The following is an 11,568-nucleotide window of genomic DNA, read 5'->3' on the forward strand; positions in this document are numbered from 1 at the left end:
TCATAATGTGTTTAGAAAGAGTTAGGATCACTTAAACAAGTTTAATTCAACCTGTAGGATGAATTAAGGGTGGAAGAAAGGCATAAAAAGGCCTAAAACGAAATGAGAGTGGGTGAGTTCTGCAAAAAACCTGCATAATCCACGCTAGGCGCCCCCTAAATGGCGCTGGGCGCCATTCAACACGTTGTTTCTGCTGTCATTTTTGTTTTTGACGTTTCGGGAGTTTCGGACGTTCTTTAGGTTGTTCTGGGGGTTTTTGACCCTTCCGAAGCCATTGGTGAGGGTCTCAAGGCTGTTTGAATTACTTAAGTATTGATAATTAAAAGTCCAAAAGAAATTTGTGTTAATAAGTGTTGGTTTTGTGAAAGTATGTAATGTATGAGTTGTTTTTATGACATGGTTGATGTTGTATGATGGTGTACGGGTTTGGCATGAGACAATATAGTAAGAATGCACTTGAATGACTATGAAATTTTACGTTTGATGAATCAAAGTGGTTTATGAGGTACATTATTGATTCAAGAGGAATATCATATGATTTAAAGTGGTCGGATTGAATACGAAATTAAGATCTCTCGATGAGATCAATCAGTGTATTGAATGTATGTAAGAGGCTTCCACTATGGGAGGTTATCCCTAACACTCTAACGGTCTTTCATTCTCACTTAGAAATTATTGACGCGTGTGGTGAGAGTAGTGGGAGGTCCTAGGGTAGGCGCTATCACTGGAGGTCTATTCCGCGGTAACGGACCAGCCTTATGTGTGGTCGGGTGAAACCCCTCGGCAATGGCTTTGCAAAGCAGTAGAGGCCACCACAAGTGCACAACCCGCCCCAGCTCTATATACATTCTTAGTCCGGACGAGTCTAAAGGTCTTTATATGATAGGATGNTTATTTTGATGTGTTTTATGAAATTAATGTCCATGTTTATGAGGATTCGCAAGTTTATGTGGGTGTGGAGGTTCTCAAAAATATTAGATTGAATTGGATTAAATTGTATGTTTATTTGAGACCTAGCTCACCCTTGCATTGTATGTTTGTATGTGTTTGCCTTCCCCCTTGCGATGATCATCCAATCCTTTGGATGTGAACAGTAGGTGATGAGGTACCCTTGGAGCAGACGTTGGAGACTGAGGAAGATCCAGCCCCTAGTACTTAGGACGTTTATTAGTTCTTATTTCAATAGCTTGTTATTTTTGGAAACACTCTGTAGGCATCCTTGGATCTTTAGTTTATTATGTATTTTGGAGAACTCTTATACTTGTATTTAAATTTTAAATTTCAGCCATATTTTGGATGACTGTATATATTTAAATACAGTTATCTTTATATCTTAACTGCTTTCACATATTATAATAGCTTATTATATTATATGTGAATATGATATTTTGGGATGTAACAATCACACTCTCACTTAATTTTTTTTTTAATATAATACTATTACACTATTATATATCTCTATTACATGCATATTTATTTTTTAATTACTATTTTCTTGTCTTGCACGTTCTTTTTACATTATTATTTTAAAATATTTATTTAATTTTTTAAAAAAGATCTTACTTTTTATTATTTTATTTTAGTATGTTATACTGTTTCTTATAGGTTATTTAATTTGTTTTTTAAAGTTGATAATTTACTTAGATAAAACATGAAGAAATTTTAAAATACTAGTCTAACTACATCAATCAGTCCATAAGATTGTCTAATTATTAATTTTGTTTGTGTACTACAATTCTTTATACTTTTTAATTGAATGTATATTATTTAATTTTTTATTAATTGGATAATGTGACTTTATCTTGTCTTCGCTTATTACTTTGTATTAATATAATAGGTAATTCTTATTATTAGATGATAATAATAAAAAACAAAACAGGAAAACAAAACTTAAATGATGTTGGAAGCTCCTCATATAGCATATTAACTAAAACAAATATTCTCGATATTCCTTTGATTGTTTATGCTTGTTTTAACAAGTATAATTTTTTATATAATGTTTCTTCTTATTGAGGTCACCTAATTTAGAACTAACTATATTCACACACGTTGTATAGCACATTATATGATTTAATATAATGGAACAAAATTTATTTTACAAGGACTCACCATGTTTATCATTATTAATTAATAAGATTGAGATGGTTAACATTACACTATACTCTAATTAATTCATGTTATTTATCTAATTCTCCCAATCTCAACCAACTTTAAAATCTGAATCAATTTTATAATCGGAGAGGTTAATCGATTGTTAATAGGAATTGATGTAATAGAAGTTATGAGAAATAATATATATATATATATATATATATATATATATATATATATATATATATATATATATATATATATATTAAAAAAAATGATAATGCATAATTTAGGAATGCCATTTTAGAATAAAAAAAGTAATGATAATGCATAATTCAAGACCCCAAGCAAGGTATGGAGATTATGAGTGAGAGGAACTTATGATAATATTAATGCATATAAATATATTTGTATTTGTTGAAAGTCAATTAATTGCCAAAATCTTCAGTTAATTGAATAAACAAACACTTTTGCATTTATAATAATAGTTTAGTTGAATAAAGTGGTGAGTGGATGATAGGTCATGTTTCTCTAACGTGTATTAGAATATAAAGTGGTGTTTTCTTATTTTAACTTAATTTTTTTAAATATTTAGTTCGATTTAATAAAGATAAAATAAGATAAATAGTTATGATTTTCTATTTATTTAGATACAGTATTATTTTATGATAGATTAAACATATTTTATTTCTAAGACAGTTGATATTTTATTTTTATTTTTGTAACATTATAAATATTACAACTATTTAAAACACTCCAATTATCAATAAAAAATAGACTCCTTTAGAAAAATATCTTAATGTGTCTCTTAACAGAGTCTTTTCTTGATTGATTATGATATCCTCTGATTTAGAAAAATCATCATATTTTCTACATATTATATATATATATATATATATATATATATATATATATATATATATATATATATATATATATATATATATAAAATGAAGAATGCGTTGGGTTCCAGCTTTATTGAAGATATTAACTTCTTAATACATTTGTTTTGGACTTTCTAAGTTTAAAACTATGTTAGTTCCTCCATTTAAATGTTTTATATTGTTAAAATAAATATTTGAAAGAAAAACATACGGGTGGATGAATATTTATGATAAAAATATAAAAATGTAGAATATTGTATTAACAAGATCCAATCGTTAATCACAATTAGAAGTTATTGCTAAATGGTCACGACAAATTATTTTATGTCCAATAGCAAACGATGTAAAAGTGTTTTCAATGTGACAAATTAAATATCAATGTGGTTGTATATACAAGATTAGCATGTTAAGTGTCACTTTCCAAATCAATTCTTTTTGTTAATCTGTCCATTTTATAAGATATAGTCCTATTTCATATTTATTGAAATTAGAAAAACTCACAGAACTAAAAATAATTCTCATTAAAAAAGCTCATAAAAGTCAAATACCCCAAAAATTTCATGGGAGAACTAATATTGTATTAACAAGTTGCAATCGTTAATCACAATTAGAAGTTATTGTTAAATGGTCACGAGACAAATTATTGCAAATATGTTAGGATATAAAAGAAGAATAACAATACAGTACACATTGTAAAGAATTGTAATTAAATAAAATCCAAATAATTGAGTTGTGAATAAAAAACATTACAATATAAAGTTTAAAAGTAATTCGAAAAGATACAATTATATAAATTATAAAAAAAAACTAATTTCATTAATAATTTTAGGACATATATAATAAGTATTGAGATATTTTGTTTCTAATATAATACAAAAATTATTTAAATATGTTTTCCTACTTTGACTGTAAACTAAAATTGTATTTTGTCTATGTCGTCCTACAACTTTTTATAAAAGAATATAACGTATTAAGCATCAAACAATAGCAAACGTGACAAATTAAATATCAACGTGGTTGTATATACAAGATTAGCATGTTAAGTGTCACTTTCCACTTCAACTCTTCTTGTTAATAAGTCCATTTTATAAGATTTGGTTTTATTCCATGTTTACTGAAATTAGAAAAGCTCACAATAAAAATAATTCTCATTAAAAAAAATGTTTAATCATTCTGATAGTACTAAAGAAATTATTTAACTTAAATAATATGAATGAGTAACCTATAAAAGTTAACATCTCAATAATAAATATTTTTGTGAAGGTAATGTACACAAGTATAGTCTCAATACTTCCTCAACGATTCATAAAAAGTTTATAGAGTTAAATATTTCGATTTGAAATACATCATTACTAATAATTTGCTTAACAGAAACCAATTTAAAGACAAAAATTTGGAAAATGTACATACCGTATTTTATTTGGGAAGAAACAAATTTTTTTAAATTTTTAAACAAATTAGGACTAAATTGAGACAAAATAAAAATACAAGGACCAAATTGGAACAAAATAAAAATACAGGGACCAAATTGAAATAAACGCAATGACACGTGGTTTGACAGTGACACGTGGCACTGTCAGTGCCACCTCACACTGTCATTGTTATGTGGCACAATGTCAACTTGACACGTGGCAAATTTTTTTATTTTTAAAAGAAAAAAAACATAAAAAATAAAAATAAAAATAATTAAAAATATATTTAAAAAATTCAAAAAAATCAACAGTGATCTAATTGCTTCAATTTTTCAAAAATAGGAATCTGATTGAGAAAAAGAAAAAATGGGGGACCTAATTGAAAAGTTACCGAAAATAGAGACTATCAGAATGATTAAACCTTAGAAAAACTCACAAAGTCAAATATCCCTAAAATTTCATAAACAAGAGCTAATCCATAAACTTTCCTATTTACCATAAAAAATATATAATAATAAAAATAAAAACAAAAGATAATCCATTCTATAACAATAAATCCAAACATAAACTCAAACCCAACTTCAACCTAAACCGCCTAACATACCTACTATTACCATTACTATTTAAATTGTAATAGCTTAGACGTTAAAAATGGTTTCATAAATTGTAAAGATAAAATTGTATAATATAATTAATTAATTTAATAATTAAAAGTGATGAGAATAATTATAGATAAGTGTGGTTGAATGAATGGGGAAGTGAGAAAGTGGATAGAAATGAAGAATATTTATTTTTATCACTTCTCTTTGGTATGCAACAACTTTGATCCATGTTTATTTTTTGTGTAGTTATTAAAAAATTACATCCAGAAATAATTATATGATGTCTCTTTAAAACATATTTATTTTTTCTTCATTTTTTCATGTCTTTGTATAGAAAATAAATTTTATTCTTATCTTTTTTCTTTTTCTCTACATATCTAGTAATTAAAATAAAACCCATCTTCTATATATCGATGATCTACCTGTTTCCATTAGCTGTTATAAATGAAGATTAGTTGGGAAGATTTTCTTTGCAATTTTTGTTTTGGGTGATAATTGGTGAGATGGAAAGGTAAAAGGAGTTTCTCTTTGTAATTAAAAACAACCCAGTCCTCGTGGTACACACCATGCGGAAATGGAGGTTCGCGAGGAGGACTGTACATCATGGCATGATAGCGACATTTGAGCTTTTTCTACTTGTCTAAACAAATTCGGTCCAGTAATTATAGAAAGAAAAAACTTTTTTTAACAACACTTCTTTAACACTTCTTTAACAACTTTTTAGCAACACATACGTGGCAGCTTGTGATTGGTCCGTTTTAAATATTTTTTAAACATAAATTCAAATAGATTAATAAAATGATGACACGTGTCCCATTATAAAAAAAGTTGTCAAAAAATGTTGTCAAAATATCACTCTCCTTACAGAAATACTCAACTTTAAAAACAATTATGAGAATAAATAAGTCCTGCAATCTATATAACTTCATATAATTTAACACTAAAAAATAAACCATTCATTGAAATTATTAAATTTAAAAATAAGGAAGCGAATGAGTTAGGGTAAGTGGGATAATTTTTTTCCCAATATGATATAGATAACTTCGTGTGAAATGATTCTTTCTAAACCGGGTTAATGTCGTACTCTAATTAGTCAATAATAATCAAGAATGAAAACGGTTGGTTTTATCTTTTAATTCTTAATGCAAATCAGAGCATTTTTTTCCCAATCACAACTTACTTAACACATGGAACAAATTACACACTTAAAACCATAATTCATGCCTTTTTTTTTTTCATTTTGCACTAAGACACTGGTTAATTTAAAGTAGAGTTGTCAGAATGAATTATAATTCGTGAGTCAATTTGGTCCATCATATGTTTAAGCTGGATTGGATTAAAAAAAATACATTTTTTATGCAGGTTAATTTTCAATCTGGCACATCTGGGTTGAACTCGTAGTGAGCTGAGTTAGCCTATCAACTCACCTGATTTTATTTTTATTAATTTATTATCTTATAAAATTCTAAAAATACCATCTGACTCATTATATATTAATTGTGTTGTATTTTTTTTTATTATTTTGAATTATCTTGAGTTTAACATCATTTTGGATGAAATTTATTTATATTTGAATTATAAAAAAATTACATTTTTTTATTTTAAAAAATTATAATTAAACAAGTTAGTGAGACATCTTGTTTAACCTACCCATCTGTGATGGTTAAGTCATATTCAAATTTTTTGACTCGCTAATAATTGAGTTGGATTGGATTAACTTCTAAGTGACCAACTCGTAGTGAGTCAGGACGGATCGGATGGACGGTTTTGACACTACTAATTTAAAGCATAGAAATTACAAAAGGTTTGCACCCACTTATATATATATATATATATATATATATATATATATATATATATATATATATATATATATATATATATATATATAATTTTTTCTTTCATTGTCTTAATTTAAATAGTATATTAATTAGTGCAGTATTGGAGAAATTAATCACTGCCCTATCAATTATGCCAATGTATTCTGCTAATTAATCGTGCAATCTATGTCATGAATAAAGGTTGACAAACAATAACCTAATAATTTGCCAACCGACCGATCTCTACTGCATCCAACACTTGCTGGTTCTAGAATTCTAGTAATTTCTTTATAATTATTTTTGTATATACATAAAATAAAGACAATAAAATAACTTTATTGTTATAATAAAGTTTAGATATATTTCAAAGTAAATACCGCAATAATAATGTATTTTTCAGGTTCTTATGGCTTAGTTATAATCTTTACATTACTTCTGGTTAATTTAGGATTGACACGACTAATGAAATAAAAATGATAGACTGATATAAATTTTAAATAAAATAAAAATATTGATTTAATGCCAATACGCGTAACAAATACATGTTCTAGAACTTTAGCACATGATAGAGGTTACGCAGAAGACTGGGAGAATTGATAAATTGGGTTTATCGTCTAACTACGTGTTTGTCAACTTTTGTTTTTTCTTAAGGAAATACATTACGGGATTAATTAGCAACAGTGTTTTATCACAATCACATCACACCTCTATCATTAAAACTAATTAATTTATTTAATCTGTTATTACACTTTAAAAAATTGTTATCAATATATCGAATCTACTTTATCTTATAAGACTTCTAGTTTTTTCTTTGTTAAAAGAGCACATTATACATAGATAAACAGGAAAAATAAATTTAATAATACAGACAAATATATAATACCTTATAAAAATATCACCAATCTCTTTAAAATATGCTCATAACAGAAATAAAGAAAATATACAATTACGTTGGGTGATTTTTTTTTTAAAGAAAAAAAAACTAAACTTTTAGAAATCTAGTTTTAGTGAAACTTTTCTTCTTAATCATAATCTTTTAGAGACGTTAATTATTATAATTGATACTTTTATAGTGGTATTTGTTCCTTAATTTGGTACAAAATAAGTTGCTTAATAAAAATTATAATGAGAATTATAAGTTAAAATAAATAAATAAAAAGTAATGATATGACACATTTTTATTTTTATTTTTATTTTGATCATAATATAAAAATAAAATGAGATAAAAGTATAAACATTTTGTATTTAAAAAAAATAAAAATAAAAAAGAAATAAAAATAATTTTTTCTGAAAGAATAATTTTTTTACAAGTAAAGACATATAAAAAAGAAGACGCAAAGAGTTAGGTGAGGAACGTGAGGAAACTTAAAGAGCTGAGGCTAATAATAAATAAGCATAAAGCATAGGAAAAGAAAGAGTAGTAAGTAGGAGCTACCACCGCACTACGTGGACATGCTCTTAAACACCACCCAATCTTCCATTCTCATACCAATCCTTCAACCCTCTGCATTCTATTTAAGCTTCTCCGCACTCACAAACTCCTCAGTCCCACACCGCTCGCAACACACAAAAAAACTCATTTCATCGCCATGGCCCCCACAGCCAAGACTCTAACATACCTAGCGCAGGAGAAAACCCTGGAATCCAGCTTCATCAGGGACGAGGACGAGCGCCCCAAGGTTGCCTACAACCAATTCAGCGACGAGATCCCCGTTATTTCTCTCGCCGGAATCGACGACGTCCATGGCCGCAGACAAAACATTTGCGAAAAAATTGTCCAGGCTTGCGAGAATTGGGGTATTTTTCAGGTTGTTGATCACGGTGTCGACCAAAAACTCATCTCCCAAATGACTCGTCTCGCCACCCAGTTTTTCGCTTTGCCGCCGGAGGAGAAGCTTCGCTTTGACATGTCCGGTGGTAAAAAAGGTGGCTTCATTGTCTCCAGCCATCTCCAAGTAACGTTCTTTCTTCATTCTTTGCATTCTTACCTTTTTCTTTTGACACACTAACTTTTTATTTTCTGTTTATAAATTACGTATTTCAATATCTGTTGTCCAAATTATAAAAACTGAAATAAATTCTATATATGTATTAAAAAAAAAAATTGAAAAACCTTATATTTCAATTTAAAAAATAAACTCTTAGTGGATAATAAAGGGGTTAAATATTTCTTTAAATTATATTTCATTTTTAAATTAAATATATATTTATTTAATCCATAAATTAAATATATATTTCATCCACGTATGAATGACTATATTATATACAAAATTTTATACTGTATTATAGTATAATCTCTACATGTTTTGAGAAATATATTTTACATTATTTTCATAAAAATCTATAGTTTTTTTTAGCACAGTATGTTTTTTTAATAGTATGCTTTTTGAATTGAATAATATGTTTTTTTTGGAAGAGTGTGTGTTTTTTAAGAGTGTTCTTTTTGAAGAGTACGTTTTATATTTAATTTAGATTAGTTATATATTTAGTTCAAATGATATTTTAAATGATTTTCGTATAATTTTTATATAAAGAATTGTAGGAATGAAATACATAGTTTTTAAAAATAATTTATAGAAACATATTTAGTATATGATAATAGAAGACTGATTATAAGAAAAATAATGCGAATAAATAAATTATTTATTAGTTATAATAAAAAAATTAATATTAATAAGATATTTATGATATAACTGATTGAGAAATATTAATAATTATATAACACTTTTTTTGTAGTTTCTCTCCCTATAATAATGCAATTCCTTTTTTTAAGAAAATGTATTTTTCGTTTGAAATGCTGCTGCCTAGACTTTCATGGGAAACAAATCAAGCATTTCCCAGTTTTATCCAAAGACAAGATGAATGATACACGAAGTCTTATGAAACATGAGAATGAAATTAATGTTTTATAAATTTCAAAATAGTTTAAAACTGGTTTGTGATGTCAAAAAACTTCTCTCTTATTTAATGAGACGTTAACGCTCTTCCAGATTCGTGGTGTACGAAGAGTTTAATTGGTAAGTAACGGATCATTTATTACCTACAATAACTAGTCATTATGGCGCTATTAATTCTTAGGGAGAAAATGGTGTGAATTGCCGTTAAACTCTTCCGTCCTATGGTATAGTTTGCGCAATATAAACTTAGGCTTAAGCAGTTTAGCCTTGTCTTTTTGCCTTTTTAAAAAATTAAGCAGTTTTATCTTAAAAAAAAATATTTTTAATCTCTATTTTTAAATATACAAATTTCCTTTTGTAGAAACATGTCAGAGAGCTAGATATAGACCATTCATTTTCTTGCCCATGTGTTCCTATGCACAGCCACATGGAAAAATCTGTGCACGTGATTCTGTTCCGAAAACAATTCTCATAACTATTCCTTTCTAGTTTTCATAATATCATGTTTCTTGTCTTATAATCCCATGTAGTTTTCCGAGTTAGCGTAAACTACTTTTTGATTGGTAAAAATTAATTCCTTATAATTTGAAAATCTGCTCATTTTCTCTCTCTTAATACTATCATATCATACTACATTATGAATAAAATATATTTGAATATTTAAATAATACAAATATTTATCAATGTTTTTCATTTTTCTTTCCACAACATTATTTTACGAGTTATACGTATTATTCAGTTATACGTATTATTTACGTCACTTTTTTTTTCCGTGCATGTGGGTTTTTGAATTTCTTGGCCTAAACGATGTGGGGTTTTATTTGGACATGGTAGGGGGAGTCGGTGCAAGACTGGAGAGAGATGGCGATATACTTTTCGTACCCAATCAAAGCAAGGGACTATTCGCGGTGGCCGGACACACCAGAAGGGTGGAGAGCAGTGACTGAGGAATACAGCGAGAAGCTGATGGGGCTGGCATGCAAATTGTTGGAAGTGTTGTCTGAGGCAATGGGGTTAGAGAAGGATGCTTTGACAAATGCATGTGTTGATATGGACCAGAAGATTGTGGTCAATTACTACCCGAAATGCCCTGAACCTGATCTCACACTCGGTCTCAAACGCCACACCGATCCTGGCACCATCACCTTGCTGCTTCAGGACCAGGTCGGTGGACTTCAGGCCACCAGGGACAATGGTAAAACCTGGATCACTGTTCAGCCTGTGGAGGGTGCTTTTGTCGTCAATCTTGGAGACCATGGTCACGTGAGTATCAATCACTGTATATCTAAGTATCTTTTTAAAAGATAAAGCTATTAATGTCTTTGATGCATGCAGTATCTGAGCAATGGAAGGTTCAAGAATGCTGATCACCAAGCAGTGGTAAACTCGAACCACAGTCGTTTGTCAATAGCCACGTTTCAGAACCCTGCACCAAATGCAACTGTGTACCCTTTGAAGGTGAGAGAGGGAGAGAAAGCTGTGATGGAGGAACCGATCACTTTTGCTGAAATGTACAGGCGGAAAATGAGCAAGGATCTTGAGATGGCAAGGATAAAGAAGCTGGCTAAGGAAACGCAAGTGCAGGACCTTGACAAGGCAAAGCTAGAATCCAAGACTCTGAAGGAAATTCTTGCTTAATTAATTAGTCTTCAAAGTTACTTTAAAATAATTATCATTTCCTACTACTAGTTTGGTGCTTTTAGCATTCTTTTAAGGGCCATGGATCCTCATCTGTGTTTTTCTGTCTTTTTAGTTTGAACCTGTCGAGATGTTTTGTTCTCTTTTCTTTGTATCTAGGATCCAAGGCGGTTTATGTACACCTTACTATATCTAAATGGAAATAAATGGCACTGCTTCTATCA

The 11,568-nt window shown here is 28.6% G+C and overlaps 1 protein-coding gene across 1 annotated transcript; it reads left to right on the top strand.

Annotated features, from left to right (window-relative positions):
- The first annotated feature begins 8,260 nt into the window (after nt 1-8,260).
- On the top strand, nt 8,261-11,568 carry LOC106769061 (naringenin,2-oxoglutarate 3-dioxygenase). Its single transcript, XM_014654522.2, has 3 exons — nt 8,261-8,764; nt 10,541-10,969; nt 11,042-11,568. The coding sequence occupies exons 1-3, from the start codon at nt 8,399-8,401 to the stop codon at nt 11,342-11,344; spliced, it is 1,098 nt and encodes a 365-aa protein (XP_014510008.1). The 5' UTR covers nt 8,261-8,398; the 3' UTR covers nt 11,345-11,568.

The sequence above is a fragment of the Vigna radiata genome, chromosome 7 (genome assembly GCF_000741045.1).
Source record: "Vigna radiata var. radiata cultivar VC1973A chromosome 7, Vradiata_ver6, whole genome shotgun sequence".
NCBI lineage: Eukaryota > Viridiplantae > Streptophyta > Magnoliopsida > Fabales > Fabaceae > Vigna > Vigna radiata.

What these genes read in the sequence shown, in the direction of transcription:
- LOC106769061 (XM_014654522.2), top strand. Translation starts at nt 8,399, where the DNA reads ATGGCCCCCACAGCCAAGACTCTAACATACCTAGCGCAGGAGAAAACC. An exon ending in TTGTCTCCAGCCATCTCCAA is followed by an intron (nt 8,765 to 10,540) that starts GTAACGTTCTTT and finishes TGGACATGGTAG; the next exon opens with GGGGAGTCGGTGCAAGACTG. An exon ending in ATCTTGGAGACCATGGTCAC is followed by an intron (nt 10,970 to 11,041) that starts GTGAGTATCAAT and finishes TGATGCATGCAG; the next exon opens with TATCTGAGCAATGGAAGGTT.